The sequence below is a fragment of the Haliotis cracherodii genome, unplaced genomic scaffold (assembly GCF_022045235.1).
Source record: "Haliotis cracherodii isolate W230 unplaced genomic scaffold, xgHalCrac1.p SCAF_4, whole genome shotgun sequence".
NCBI lineage: Eukaryota > Metazoa > Mollusca > Gastropoda > Lepetellida > Haliotidae > Haliotis > Haliotis cracherodii.
In genome coordinates this window covers 56,034,293-56,051,008 of record NW_027266297.1, presented here as the reverse complement: position 1 = coordinate 56,051,008, position 16,716 = coordinate 56,034,293, and the positions used below count along the sequence as shown (strand labels likewise).

Genomic DNA, 16,716 nt, shown 5'->3' with positions numbered 1-16,716 from the left:
CAAGCGGCGAACATTTAACGTGAGTGAATTATTCAGGATGTTTGTTTTAACATCACTCATCGTGACGTAAATACCATCCTTTAAACGCTTACAGGTATTTTGGACTTTGACATCAATAAAGTGAGCGACTGCTTCAGCGTGACGAGTGGAATTTTAGCTACAAGACTACCCATCTCCTCCTCCCCACATTGTATTTTAATAAATGTCTCCTTTTATACCGTAAGCTATGGGTATTTTATTACCCGTTTTTATTTATTGTTGTAAAGAGTATTTTAAAGAAGCACACATTTTCTCTGTTTACGTGTAGATAATTTTAATTGAGAAGAAAATCGAACCAAACAAAAGCCTGAAAATGCACGCATGTGACCTCTTGAGTTATAAAGTGGTTTACCTAGCACAGGTAATGAAGGATTGAATTGTTCACAAACTCGTTTAGCGCTTAGTGTTAAAGGCCATTGTCCAAAGAACTAACACTTGTTCGAATATCCAAATTAAGGTTGATCCTTGCACATACCATCACAGTTCCCCCAGTGCATGTGAGACATTCAGTCGCATTCAAACTTTTGCAATGTTTGACTTTGAAGAAGCAAACAAACTGAGCATTTAGAAGGAAAATGCATAGTTCAAAACTTGTGATTCATTTGTCTTTTCGAGGAACAAAAATCGATTGTCATACTCATTGTGCACAGACATGAAGGAATCAATACGCACACTTACTTATTCTGACATCACACGTGGCTATCAAGCATATCCAAAGAGTTCAACTCAGTAAGGCAAGTGTCAAGACTGTTATATATGTCCGTGTCAAATATATTTTTGCTAAACGAGTCAAAATGTATCTGACGAAGGCAAGCCAGTCGGTCACCCTTTTGTACGGGTATCGTCTTCAATGCTCTCACTGCCACATGTAGACTCTGCTGTCCAACTAATTACGGTGGCATATAGGTCTAGTTTGGTTTGTTTGTTGCTTAACGTCACTCTCATCGATATTCCAGGTAGATGACGATGGTCTGTAAATAAGTTAGTCTGGGCTAGACAATCCAGTGATTGACATAATGAACATCGATCGACGCAATTGGGATACGATGATATGCATCAACCAAATCAGCCAGCCTGACCACCCGATCCCGTTAGTCGCCTTTTACGACAAGCATAGTCGCCTTTTACGACAAGCATGGGTTGCTGATCATGACCGGAATCTTCACGGGTCCTTAGATTATGAAAAAGCATCCGATAGGATATGGCACGATGGATTATTTCACAAACTACATAAACTGGGCACTAGAGGTAATACATGGAAATTACGACAAGCATGGGTTGTTGAAAGCCAATTCGAACCCTAGTGTTGTACTAATATCCTTATGGGTGGTTCTTGTGAAACACTTTTTCTGCTAGTACTTGGTCACTGCACGTACCACAAATTATGTCTATTTTTCTGACTTATCACAGCGAAACAATTTGCCCAGTTCACGCAAGTTCTTTGTTGACATCAACCCGTGTACAACGTGTCGGCAGTGGCTTACAAGTAACAAATGTATCTAACATCATTATATATATGTCAGATTTGTGTTATAGTACAGAATGGGTGGTATACTGCTGTGGTCTGCATTTATCAGATATTTACATTATTAATACAACACTATCAATGAAAATCTAACGCTACATGCATAACAAGCAAGATGACTGCGAGGAATTTGTCCTGAGTGGTAAAAGAAAATGAAAACCCGTAATGTGTTGATTAATTGATGAAATATTTTAAAGAAATAGTTTGCTCCTAGACGTATTACATGTATCAATACTTGTGCAACCGAATCCTATGCTTTATGAGAAATTCTTCAGGAAAGATTGACACAGCCTTAAAACTCATATCAATCGAAATACTTCATTTCGTTATTACCAATCACTTTGAAAGACCGGTTTGATTACTCATTGCCTGTGACAAACTGGGCAGTGTGAATATAGTTAAATCCGTGTGTGATCAACCACAACACAAGTTGTAGCACATGTTGCAGTCAATCATATATGTTCCAGTTATTTCCTGGATGAGTTTCCCATGGGTTGCCAAATAAACAGTTTGTATCCTCAATACTTAATATAAAACATCAGAGCCAGAAAATAACCTCGATTACTAGTGTCCACCGAAATAGATTCCATTTGGTGTGTAAGAGGCAAAATAGCGAAGAAAGTTATATGAATGGATGACTTAAAATCAGCCGTGACTCCAGGTGTTCGCAAAAAAGGCCAACATGTCATGCCTGACGGGTAGCATGAATGAAGACGCAAGTTACCATCATAAATCATACCATGTTTCTTGTTTCTTGTAACAGGAACGGCTGTCATAAACAATGTCTCATGCTTTGCGTTATGTTCGTCATTGTTAACCTACAGCCGACCTATTTCCCAGTTCTTTTGGGGTGTAGAGGAGTGATTAGAAAAATAAATAAACAAAGTCAGAGTAACAAAATATATAGTTTATTCAATAAATCAAGGAAACTCAAATTATAAACCTATCCCCTAACCTCAAAATCCTAACATTACCCAACATGCAGTTTTGAATTCTTTTGTACCTAGCCAGTTTGCCCTAAATCACCCTTAAGATAATCCTGCATCCCTGTTATGCATTGCACTTCCGTAAAATGTCACCCGCCCAGCCCACTATCTTACCGGTTTCCCAAAGAGTCTTAACTCAACCAAATTCCTCTCATATTTTATTAAAGAAGATTTGGACATAGATCCCACACAGATCTACTGGGAACTAACTCCGTCACGGAGTTAAGTGTGGTGCGGTCACCTCACCTGTATCGATCAACCGATAACGCAAGACAGTCTACCCCAGGTGTCAAGCCCACTTTTATTTACCGCGTCAACCGACCTTGACCTCTTCCCGCACCCATCCTAGACGCGATTGGTCAACAATCCGCCCCTCACCCAATCAGAACGCTCCTATCAGACGCTCTGACCGGAACTTGAAACTAAAATGCACACACGTGCAGACCATGCGATAGGAACCCAGTTGGAAGTAAACATTTCCCCAATTCCACGGCCAAGAGGTAAGTTTTAAAGGAATATAAAGGTTTTAAATTGACTACGAGTCACCGGGAGTATACTGCATATGTTATGGTATTATTTTTAATAAAACTGTAGTTAATTGTTCATTACTGAAAATACGTTTCTGTCACAGTTACTGCATACATGCATGAACAGCAGATTTATAATTTATAACACAAAACGAAAATTAGTTAAGTCATTTTGACATTAATTTTGAATCGATTTTATTTTCTTGACAGACAGTTGCTGACAACATCCTTTGTGCATTTATATTCCATGAGCTATGGAATCTTCTCTGTTGCTTTTCCGTCCAAAGCTACTTATTGCAGCTCTTAGTGTGTTCATAGAATGTTCAGTATGGAGATGTGGTCTTTGGTTCAACAGCGCCTTACAATGACATTGCATCAATGATTGATAATATATAATGTCACGATGTGTCGGCTACATGAAGGAGAAAGTACCAAAGTGAAAACATTAACTATGAGCACAATTATTTTGCTGACAAAGATTAATCAATAGGACGAATCTGGGATTGATCAGCAGATCATATTCTAGTCGAGCTCATGTGGGAGTCCCAAGTATCCAAATTAAGCATAAAACTCCTCGGATGTTTTGAGGTCCCCACGAGTTCAACACAGTGAGGTTCGACTGTATATGCATTGCGAGCATCGATCCACGCCATCGTGTCGATCACACTCTAGCTACTGAGTTAGACGACCAAGTATGTTGTTATTTTTCTGTTGGCTGACTCTTTACAAACTACAATGACTGCAAATGAGTTCAAGTACTTATAGTTTAATTGTACTCAAAAAGCAATAGTTCTGGAAATGTGTTTTTACGATGAGATGTTTCATATATTGACCTGTAACTTACGATGAGATGTTTCATATATTGACCTGTAACTTGTGAAGGATATCGTTTTAAGGACAGAGATGTAGATGTGCAAAGCTATATGTTGCTTCGAATTACCGGTGTAAATGAGTGTGATAGGGTTTGCCTAAATGATCACATCTGCGTCACTTTAAGCTATTTCCAAATATATCACAAATTATTGATAAACTGACGTCAACATGTTCACTGCTACCGTATATATATGGAATTATCACTAATATTTAAGCCATCGATGTTCCGATTTATCCATTCAAACGTAATAAAAAATTATTCCAATCGTATGAATAGTTGAAAAGAAAGTATATCTAAAATTGTCAGCCTCCCAACAACAATTTTAAACAACATAACGACATACACGACATAAGCAGAGAATATCATTGTCGGTAACAAATGATACACTTCATGAATTGTTGAAACATACCTAAACACAGAATCCATTAAGTCACAAAAAGCGATTAAACATTCAAGTAATGGCAATCTCGTTTAGAAACATTGCACGTAATTATCTTGATTTTATAGTCCAGTTACAAATATACCACTCCAAGCGTTACGAAATGTATACTTACAACTATCTTGGATACGGAGAGATTAATAATCCAGTGGTGTATTTATATCATATAATAATATCATAAATATCATATATCAACATTACAAATTGTATTATTCAAGCCTTTCTTTAGCATAATACATATCTTCAATGCCTATTATACTGGCATATATAATATATAGTCTGGAATAAAATGTCTAGGACTTACAATTTATCGCTGAAGCCACTTTCCTGCAGTTTTGTTTATCTACAGAGGGGAATCATTTTTTGCATTCACAACCCTGCTTACAAACATTACTACATTAATAAAAAAAAGTGATCAAATCGCTGCTTTGCTTGTGGGCGAGCGAGTGTTTTCGTTTTAACGCCATTGTGAAAATATTTCAGCTCTACCACAGTTTGTCAGCATTATGTGGGAAGGAAGCGGTGGTGCAGGGCGTGGGCGTTTACCACGTTCTGAATAACCACGAGCACCAACATGATAAAGCAAGGAACACTGTCAGCACAAACAGAGATTCTGGCCCACCCTTGGATGCCTTTAATATATGCTACTAGTACTTTGCAATCTCCTTGTCTATTTGTTTCTCACAAAGAAAAGTTCTTTCTACGAGGTTTCACAATACACTTCTTCACAATTACACAAATCTATTAAAAGGAAGTGAAGCACCTTCCAACCAATAGTAGTAAAACATATACCAACGGTTTATTTCTGTAAAGATTGTCGACATTTTGTGACATACTATACTGAACAGCATTGAAAACGCACCACCATGAAAATGGATGTATTATTATCTGGGTTTAAGTCATATGAAAATATATAAGTGAATGAGTAATATTCGACGTTCTGGACGAAGAATGAAGAAGAACATCTCGTCAAAACAAATTCCTAATTTTTTTGTGAGCGACATCGCCAAAATGCAACAAATTACGTGCACATCATGGAAAACGTGTTTTGTTTCACGGGAAGCATGCAGTAAAGGGCTGTAAAAGACAGACTTTTATAAGCCACATCACTTGTTGCTGCAGACGTAAAGGGTACTGACACAAGAAATGCCAAGATTAACAGCAGAGGAACGTGAACGTGCCTTGGGCGTGCTTCAAGTTGCTACGTCAAGTAGAGTCGTTGCACAACGGTTTCAATGCTATCATTCAACAGTCATCAGTCTACTCTGCAGATACCAGCAGACAAGAACCACCAGAGATCGACCACGTCCGGGTCAACGTCTTGTAACTACACCACGTCAGGATCGCCATGTTGTTCTTCGGCATCTTCGTGATCGTTCACTTCGTGCTACCGAGCTGCAGCAACCGTACACGGCCGACGGGGTTAGATCAGCGGTGACACCGTACGTCGACGTCTCCGCTCTGCAGGGCTACGTGCTCGACGTCCATATGTTGGACCCATACTCACACGATCGACATCGCAATGAACGTCTGCGTTGGGCCAAAAGGCATCATCATTGGAGATTGCGGCAGTGGCATGGTGTGCTGTTCTCTGATGAGTCCCGTTTTCATTTACGGAATGCTGACGGTCGACTACGAGTGGGGCGTCGACGTGGAGAACGTTACCACAATGACTGCATTGTACAGACAGATCAATTGGGGGGAGGGAGTGTAATGGTGTGGGGCGGCATCAGTCATAACCATCGAACAGAGCTCCATGTTTGTCGTGGAAGAGTTAATGCCCTTTACTACAGGAATAACATATTGGCAAATCACGTCATCCCATTCTTTCATCAGCACCAGGATATGCACACCTTCCAGAAAGATTATGCAAGAGCACACACAGCACGTGTTTCAACACAGGACCTAGCGAACAAGAATGTGCCTCTGCTTCCATGGCCAGTCCTGTCACCCGATCTATCGCCAACTTAACATCTATGGGATTACCTGGGCCAACGCCTCTCACGTCGTCCGCAAGATCAGAACCTGAGAGAACTTGCAGATACACTACGTCAAGAGTGGAATGCCCCAGAACACTATTCGCAGACTTATTCGATCAATGAGAAGACGTTGCATGGCCTGTGTTGCTGCCAATGGCGGACATACCAGATATTGACTTTTCATTTTAACCCTATGTGTCTTCCTTACACTGATGACGTAAATGTAATTACTGTGTGGTATTCCTGTTTCCTTTGTCGTCTTTCTTAATAATCCGTCAATGTCTGTTCCAATTAAAATCGTCCATTGCTAAAGTTGTTTTTGTAATATTTCAAGATTTATTGCTGGTGCGTTTTCAATGCTGTTCAGAAACTAAACATGAATAATAGTAAGCATATGTATTTATTTACCACTTTATACACACGAACATCGTCGATTGGGATTCAGATCCTGGTTTCATTCATTTGTATAATCGAGACCGGCTTTTCTCTGGTGTTGACGTTTCATATATATGTCATGATTATCGAAATGGTTTTGCAATATTTATGTGGAAAAATCCGACCTCAATAAAATTTTAGCCTGGCTTATCTCCCTTAATGGCATAAGTGATTTCAGGGGGTGAGGCAGTTCCTGTGGGAGTATCACGTGGGGTTGTAAAATTACAGCAACAAAAACAAACAAAAAACAGAATAAGTTCTGAATGGCCAGGCAATAAAAATGGTGTCTTTAAGAATGGGGCATCAAAAGTCATGAACACAGAATGGTGTTAGCAATTCGTGTCAAGAAATGAAAAAATAACTAATGTTATATTTGGGATAACGCTTTCTTAGTAAAGTACAGATTCTCGTACAGTTTTGGTGGAGTCCCGTCCGGGATTCGAACCCACACTGCCAGAGTGAGGCATCTATTCGCCAGCACTCAAAGTCAGCGATCTAAACCGCTCAGCCACCGAGGCTTCCACATAATGAAAGTCCGACAAGTGGTAGTCTAGATCACGTACTTTGTGTATCCTTCTGACAAGTGAAAATTGGCACAGAATGAAAATGTAATCGTACCACCAGTGTCATTAACCGCTGCAAGTAATGTTCATTTCAGTTCATTGTGGACAGGATCCATTGTGATAGCAATAATAGGTTCAGAGGTGGTTAATGTGGCGATAAATGGATTCTACTACTTGTCTTTTGTTACGCTTGCCAGCACTTCATGATCAAGTAGAATTCTTTAACCGTAGTGGAAACTTTTTCTGGTGGAACTGATCTACAATATGGATATATTAATCATTTATGTGCAATAATTATTCTTTATCACACCGGCATCAGCCGTACCTTTTAATATGCGTAATACTGTTGGGTTTACTTAAATACATGTGACCGAGTTAGGATGGACTGTCATCTATTATTTCCTGGAACGTTATGGACATGAGTGAACAAGTGGCTACTGGTATGGCAGGACACGCGTAACCCTCCGTATTACAAATATATAGTACATGTAACGTGTTAAATAAGACATTTTCATATGATTAAAGTATGTTTTGTACAAATATAACATCTTCAATTTAAGTAATACATGTATCATATAAATAACATATACATCATATAAATACGACACGTGGCCCAGATATGAAATACGTCTCTTTGTTACAAATGTTCTATTTATGGACATCATCTTCCATATAAATATATAACGTCTACGCCAGAGAACAAATTTCATTGAACGTAAAAACGCGAGATAGCAGTTAAAGTTATATTAATGACACCAGGTGTTCACAAAAAAGGGTCATTGTCATTTTTAGAAGACTACCTTAAGCGGTGTAAGTGCATTTCAAATTGCATATCGACCATCAAAATACAAACATAAGTGACTGAATTTAAACAGTCACACGTACAAGGTATGACATATCTGACTTTAGGAAACTTAATGCTTACGATCTGAACACATACATCATATACACGAAAAAAGGCAGTCAAAAGGGTTGTATTGATGAAAAACTACATGATGCTAAAAAGTCAAAAAGAATATAATCTTTAGCACCTACCTGATAACATATGATTCTAATGGCCGAATATCAATAATCCCTTCCTCTCTGTAAAATTAAATGAAGTCAAAAAGGAATATGTTCAAATTGTTTATAGCATATTCTGTAAGGATAAGTTCTCAAAGGTGTTTCAATAAAATGACTTCACTGCTTTGTTCGAGGAAGACATATCAGTTTCTCTTGATTAACAAGGAAGAAGATAACAATGAAATAAAAGTGACAAATAAAATGACTGTAAAATAAGCATGTGTATATGATTAAGTATTAATTAGTGCTGAAACCATGTATCAACATACAGTTCACATACAAAGGCAAGTTAAGTCTTCACCTGAAAAAAACACGTATACAAGAATGATTCGAATGACACATCTGGAATCTTGGTAGAAGGAGCATGCACGAGTTTACCGCAAACGTTGTGAAATGTAGACAGTGGATCTTCTGCAATATTAATATTGTTCCAAATAAATGGAAAGTTGACTACTGGAAATTTGAAGCAATCCCTCTTGCCATACCCTTTTTAGACAGTGTTGTGTCACTCTGGCTCTATATACACAAATATTATCATCGTTTCATTTTGCCATTCTGGGCAAATGATGTCGGCCCGAAGTTTCGAAAATCTAAACTTGAGGGAGTTTTGGTATTCGACAGCTCGATGCTGGTCATTGCACCAGGTACTATCGACAGTTCAGTGTCGGTTGAGGATCATTGCACCAGGTACTATCGACAGTTCAGTTTCGGTTGAGGACCATTGCACCAGGTACTATCGACAGTTCAGTGTCGGTTGAGGATCATTGCACCAGGTACTATCGACAGTACAGTGTCGGTTGAGGATCATTGCACCAGGTACTATCGACAGTTCAGTGTCGGTTGATCTTTGCACCAGGTACTATCGACAGTTCAGTGTCGGTTGAGGATCATTGCACCAGGTACTTTTGATAGTGGGTGTTAGACGGATATTGGGTAAAGTGAAAGAAACATCTTCTCAAATGTGAGTTTGGGAACACAGTTCCGATGGTTTTGTGTGTAGCTTTCTCAAAATCCAACTCGACAAGAGTCTAGATCTCTTCTGTTCTGTCTAGAATTAATATTGATCACTTTGATCTTAAAACTATGTATATTTTGACTTTCATGATTCTTAAAACTATGTATATTTTGACTTTTATCACTGGGGCGGTCGGGTAGCCCAGTGGTTAAAGCGTTCGCTCGTCACGCCGAAGACCTGGGTTCCATTCCCCACATAGGTACAATGTGTGAAACCAATTTCTGGTGTCCCTCGCCGTGATATGGCTGGAATAATGCTAAAAGTGGCGTAAAACCATACTCACTCACCCATAATCACAGCTGTGTTGCCTTTTATACATATTATTATTTGTTTTGTCGGATAATTCAGAAGGATATTCTCTGGTGTTGACATGAATATGACGTGAATTCCCCCTGTGAATATGAACAAATTCGTGTTGAATACACTGATGGGAAAAACATGTATATTTGACAAGCATCTAGTTGCGTATTCATTTCTGCATCACTCAGAAACACTTAGAAACTGGTCAATATAATCCATTTGCTTGTTTCCATTGCAATGCTGACTGGCAGACAGAGGGACCAATAAGTTGGATGAAGACTTATTCTAGACAGCTGCTGCCATCGTATTGATATTGAAACATGATGTACATATCCTTTCAGCGAGGTGTGCATTTGGAAATCATGTACATACTCTCGCGTATGGTGCAGTTAACACATACATGTATGCCGGATCTACATTATGGAAAACACCTCGCGGGATCAACATTTAAGATTATAGAGAAGTCATCTCTTTTCTCCTGTGCCGCTGAATGTGTTTCATATGGAATATGCAAATCCTTCAATTTTGAAGTAGTTCGGAGAGCGTGTCATCTGAATGGTTTAGATAACGTCCACTCTCTGGAAGTTGGAGATCCGGATTTCATTTATAGTTTAATTTTGAATTGGAATAAGGTATGATTATGATGGAAATACTTCTCCCTCATGAAAGTATGTTTTAATAATGATATCCCATCATCTCAAATGGCCGTAATCCAGCAAATGTTATGCAGTAATATAGAGTTGACAGTTTGTCGGTGTTGTCTGCTATCACGTGTTGTTCTCTGGATGATAAGTCAAACGGATATTCATGAATTGTAACTGAATAATGTGCATAGATAGTGGCTTACGCCTACCGGGTCCAATTCAAAAGCCAGTAAATTCGATCAGTACCAAGGAATTCACAACACAGGTTAGGAAAAGTTTATTCTGAAAACGTTTTTCGTAAATAATTGCTTCGTTGGTTCGAGTAATATGCTTGGAAAAGCCTGTAACAGAACATGTTGATTTTGTGTGAAATTTAAACATTTATGTTATTACGGCTTAGATTTGTATGTTGTTGCATATCTTTATTTTACAAGTGATTCTTCATACATTATTATCCCACGTCACGCGTTTTGGGGGGTATTAAAATGGACACCGTCCGTCCGTCCGTGCTTTTGTCAATCCGTGCACGATGTCGTTTCCGGAGTAGATCTTAGAAAACGTACAACATGTTTTCACCAAACTTGGTATAGAGATGAGTCTAGAGTTGAACTGGTGTCGTTTGGTCGTTTGAAATAAGTATGTACCGTTTTTTCAGGCAACAACTTTGTCTGGAAATGGTGGTGGTGCTCGTTTCTGGAGCAAATCCTGAAAACTGTACAATAAGAATTGTCACATTGATAGGTCTAGTAGTGAACTGGTGCATTTTGGTAATTTGGGATCTTTCAAAAATTAATTTTCCGAGTTTACATGGCAATAACTTTGACATGGAGACCGAAAATGGGGTTAGTGCTCGTTTCCGGAGCCGATCTTAAAAACCGTTCTATATTTCTTCACCAAACGTGACACATACATAGGCCTAATGGACAAATTGTGTCTTTTGATCAATTTTTTTTCTAGTTTCCATGGTAATTACTTGGGGTTGAAAATTGGGGCAGGACTCGTATCCGGTGGAGCAGATCTTGAAAAACATAACATTTCTTCACTAAACTTGTCTAATATGTACGTCTAGTGAACTGGTTCCCCTTGATAGTTTGGCATTTAAAACAAATATATTTTTCGAGTTTACACGGAAACAAATTCCATATGTTTATCCATGACAAGTATTAGTCACTGCGGTGATATCGGTGACCTTTTCCTCTTGTAGATTTTGTTTAATGTTACAGACAGTACTTGGTCCATGCCATGACACCAGATGTGGATACACTCAAAGATGCAATACCAAGAGAAATGGCATCGTACTCTGTGGTATGTACGATATATTAACGACGGGCTTCATGCCTACGAACCCACAGTAAAAATATAGTTGCAATACAAAATATTATGTTATTGGCAACATGCAGGCACAGACAAGAAGTACACATACTTGGTTTACTTGTAAACTTAAAACCAACCTTATCTTCTTTTGAAAACAATTATAGTTTGTTTTGGTTATTTCTATGTCGGAGCCCTACCCTTTGATATGAATACAGTTTAACTTCTTTGGGTATTTATGCAGAAACAGGTCGTCAGAACGTTATAACTCCAACGACAAAGGATTACTCATAAGTTGCTGACACCGAAGACATGCTTGCAAAGCCAGGATACATCTTTTCTCAAAACAATGGTGTGCTTCGTTGTTTTTTAAGTTTAGGTTAACGTCACATGTTGGATACTTTTAACGCTTAACTACTTTTCAGCAGTGTAAAAGCAGTAATGAATCATAACAATAAAGTGATGACGCAGAGCATTGATCACTATTAAAAAAAACCATGCATTTAAAACAACAATACGTTTTTTTACAAAAATTAGATATATGGAATGAATGAAAATATGCCCACCAGTCCATAATACATTTCAAGAAGCTTTATTTGTGTTTTTTATGTTGTGGAGAACCACACATATCATCCTGGAGCATATATTAAAATGTTAATTCCACGTGTCGTGAAAGCAAGAAATATATATTAAGCAAAACAATTCACAACATAACGATTTCTAGATATACTTAACAGTAGTAACGTGTTAAATGTGAGGATGTTTACACAAACATATCGGTAGTTTATTCGCTCTTGAACCTTTACAGGAAGGAAAATTAAGACAAAAATGAATAATGAGCAACAAGATATGTTTGTATATATAAGTAAAAGTAACCGATCCTTGTTTAGTTGTAACATGGTTGTAGCATGTTAAAAGCTGTGTCAAACGTATTGTAAGGCGATATATTCGAGTGATCCATTGACGCCAAGTTCCCCAGTAACATTTGTTCAGTTCCTTAGATAAGAGTAACTTGTTTTGAAGAAAACAGTAAGACGGCGTCTGATTAGGACTATTATTGTTTTTTTCTGCATTTAGGATCACATACTAAGTATTATGAGGTTGAATGTGTTTCACATAACTGTAAGACTTACCCCATTTGATATAATCCTAAAAGCCGAAATACACGACTCATCCATGCCAGCCGATATCTCACTGTCACAACTAAGATAGAGTAATGAGGCATACCTTGAAAGGTACATTTAGTAGTAGGGTGTGAAAGTCAAGGGAACGCAGTAGTCGAAAGGGCTAAATGGAAAATGTACATACTCGGACGGTTTCTACACTGATAAGCGTCAAGGCCAAATAGGACGTCAAAAGGAATATTCTTTACAACCTCTACCCGATAATATATTATCCTGACGACCGACAAGCATTAATCCTATCCAGTGCTGGTGCCAAACACCTAAAACAGGTGATATCTCAGATACGAATCTAACAGTTAATGAAAAGAACGACAAATACAAATACAGGGAACTTGTAAACTACCAAACATTTAATACATTACGTCAAAATAAACTGCCGGGAAAAAGAATACCCCCATGGTTTATGATGGTTAAAATTGAGAGAAACAAGAAATGGTTATCAGATGGTGATGTAATTGATATGTATGTCGTACATATCGTATCATGTCAATGAAGCTCACAACAGGTAACGTGCGCATGACGTCCAAAATGTAGTAATGAGCAGAGTAAAGAAGGCATTTTCAAGCGTATATTTTCTTTTTTCCGGCTGTTTTTATTAGTGCCTGAACATTACATTGTCTATAACTTAAGTTTGTTTCTTACTGCAGAGCAATTTCTGCCTAATATTGCCAAGAGTAAGTCAGCAAGTTCAAGTTCTCGATATACCCCCCAGCCTAGTGTTGCAGTGGACGGCGATGTTCAAGCAAAATGGTCTTCTGGGTCCTGTTTTCATGTTGCCTACGGTGATTTTTCACCTTGGTGGCAGGTGGACCTGCTTGACACCTACATCGTTGTGGAAGTCCGTGTCACTAGTAGACAAGACTGTTGTCGTAAGACAAGTGTTTTGCCTTCTCATTTTACACAAATTTTCTATTTTCATTTAAGTTTCATATGATGGACAAAATTAAAGAAAGTAACATTCTGTAACTATGAATGCAACTTAAATTTAAATAACTTCAACAAGGTGTTTCACCAAAATGACGTCATGACTTTGTTCCAAACGTTTGTCTGATCATTCTACGTAATATATCTATAACGATTTAATATTTATTGTTATTTACTGCCATTAATTATATTTACTATTAATGATAATGAAGTATAAACTATAAACGAACAGAACATGAGGACACATTGTATATTTTGACAGGTCTTCAGATAGCACCTCTGACACAAATGTTTGGAACTTTATGTTTAGAAAACTATTTGGTTGAGCTACCATTACACATGTGACATCATTTTGGTGTTTTATATAAAAAAATTCAATAGCACCATCCTAGAAATTCAGAAAAAAATTGGTCCAGTCAAACTGAAAAAGGACAATTTAACACCATTATGGCTTCAGCTGAACGCCTTCATGACTTTTCTCTGGACTTGTACCACGACGACCCACTTCACTATCTCAGTGCCATTCCACAACTGTGTTACATGTACAATGGAGCCGTCACAGTGCCTGGCAAAAATGTTGTCATACAGTGTACTTCACGCGTGACTGGACGCTACCTGAGACTAAGTGGAAAGAAAACCAAAGACAGACAGGATGTTTTGCAATTTTGTGAGGTCCAGGTGTTTGGCTACAAGGTGATACCCTGGTAAATCTGCATGGACACATGATATGAACACGACGATATTTGACCTGCAGGTAGCAGGGACATGTTCTCTGCCTGTTGTTATACTTCCAAATATTCTTACCATGACATCGATTCTGTACTCTTATGAGCCCATATAATGATTCAAAGTTTCAAAAGCAGATATTCGATATTTAGATTGCAAAATAGCGAGTTTTGTTTAACAGTGGAAAGTATCAGTAATAGATGATTTGATAGCTCCCATCCTTTGGATGTTAATTGACGACAATTAAAGGATTGCTGATATTGAAGGAGAAAAAACTGAAATTAATGGTGAACATCATTGATCTCTTACCCATGTTTGAACCCAGGAGAGGTAAAATCCCATTTCTGCCATACAAGGCGACTTAACTGGATCGGATGATCATGTTCTGTATTAGTATCTATATATTTTATAAACAGATATTATCAATGATGTAGGCCATGTGTGCACGAGAAAACGTAATTAAAAAGCGACAAAACCATTTCCATAATCTTAACAAATCTCCATTGAGGGATTATATCATGAACGTGTGTTTATACATGGCTATTGATACCAGGTGTTTGCGAAAGAAAATGAGCGTATCGGGCTCCACCGGTGGCATCAGTCACAAACACATGCAAAGGCATGTCAATATAATGAAAAGAGCACAGGCACATGAGGTTCCAATCAAAATAGGTGATTACATCGTTTTGGTCACTGATGCGTCTCATTTGTAAACGTCCACAACATGTTTACCAGACAATCTTTATGCCTATCAATGTTGTTACCTTGAGCCAACAATGTTTGAACCCGAGTCGATACTGTTTTAAAATCTGGGTAGAAAGTGTTGTTCCCCGGAAAGTTCAAGTTATACTTCTTGTCATACTTTACCACATGCGTGGATGTTTCATGTTTTCTTCATATCCGCAGTGTTTAACATACTGTAACGTATGTTAGAGTGACGCCCTATCTAAAGTGTTGACATATTGAATTTGTTTTCAATTACAGAATACTCCATTGTGGTGTGACGGTTGAGGACCATTCAATAAGTCGTACAGTAAATAATATGATGACGAAGTGGATGAAGATATTTTGGGAAGCCACTTTGTTTACTCTGAGTGTCTTTACTGCATAAAACAATTCGAAAGTGGTGTATGCTTTTACGCAGCGGCTTCTATTCCAGCAATATCACGGCGGGGGACACAAGAAATGGGCTTCACACATTGTACCTATGTGGGGAATCGAACCCGGGTCTTCGGCGTGACGTGCAAACGCTTTAACCAATAGGCTCTCCCAACTCTCCTTAATGTAGATGAGAGCATGTCGCTTTTATTGTAGATATTTATGTAAAAGTTCAGTAGATCATCACCATGGTTTTACAAATGTCTTACACATTGTAATGTTGTTGTGTATCTGTGATTTTGGGCGTTTATTCCATGAGTGTACGCATGTAGTGGTTTCATGGTTCATCGACATTGTTTATGAACTTCTATATCCGTTCAGTGTAGCTACCTGTTTTCCAACAACATACAGTCATGCACGTGCATCGAGATCTCATCAGTCGCTTAAGAATGTATACTAGTGGCACCATTAACACTTTGATATGTCTTATACACCTTGTTTCCCTATTATCATAGTAGAACAAAGGGTCAACATTAATGTATTCTCAAAGTGCGGTCGGATACGTATGAAAGTCATACCGTTCGGTATGAGATTCTACAAGTATGTTCTGTATGAATTGTTAATTTTTGTCTTCTTTCGGCAAATAAGATAACAGGACATAATACATATAAGGGAAAATTTGAACATGATTATCTTTTAAACCAGTGCATATTGTATCATTGCCTTCTGTATTATCAATATTCTGTGTAACTTTTAGTGATTATTGTTGGTGCAATTAATTTCGCTGAATACAGAAAAAACTGTTTCATTTTTACAGACAAGTTTGTCAATGGTACTGAGTGCACTATAAGAATGTGTGCTTTCCTTACGCTATGTATCTCTACGTTCGTTATGTGTTGACTTATTGTGGGAATTCCCCCATTATCAACATGCATACACAATCTTGCTAATTTTGTATCCTTCCTATTTAAGCAACTCTGACATTACTTTGGCATTACATGTGTATTCCATACTTATCTCAATCAATGTTTCCAACAAATTGTCACACTGAACATAAGATGGTAACGGTTACTGACAGCATTAGT

The 16,716-nt window shown here is 38.0% G+C and overlaps 1 protein-coding gene across 1 annotated transcript; it reads left to right on the top strand.

The window, feature by feature from the left end:
- Positions 1–10,064: 10,064 nt before the first annotated feature.
- LOC139479501 (fucolectin-like) lies at positions 10,065–14,515 on the top strand. Its single transcript, XM_071262348.1, has 4 exons — positions 10,065–10,376; positions 11,612–11,693; positions 13,531–13,752; positions 14,265–14,515. Exons 1-4 carry the CDS (start codon positions 10,065–10,067, stop codon positions 14,513–14,515), a joined length of 867 nt encoding a protein of 288 aa, XP_071118449.1.
- Positions 14,516–16,716: the final 2,201 nt, after the last annotated feature.

What these genes read in the sequence shown, in the direction of transcription:
- LOC139479501 (XM_071262348.1), top strand. Translation starts at nt 10,065, where the DNA reads ATGATGTACATATCCTTTCAGCGAGGTGTGCATTTGGAAATCATGTAC. An exon ending in AAATGGCATCGTACTCTGTG is followed by an intron (nt 11,694 to 13,530) that starts GTATGTACGATA and finishes TTCTTACTGCAG; the next exon opens with AGCAATTTCTGCCTAATATT. An exon ending in TAGTAGACAAGACTGTTGTC is followed by an intron (nt 13,753 to 14,264) that starts GTAAGACAAGTG and finishes TTATGGCTTCAG; the next exon opens with CTGAACGCCTTCATGACTTT.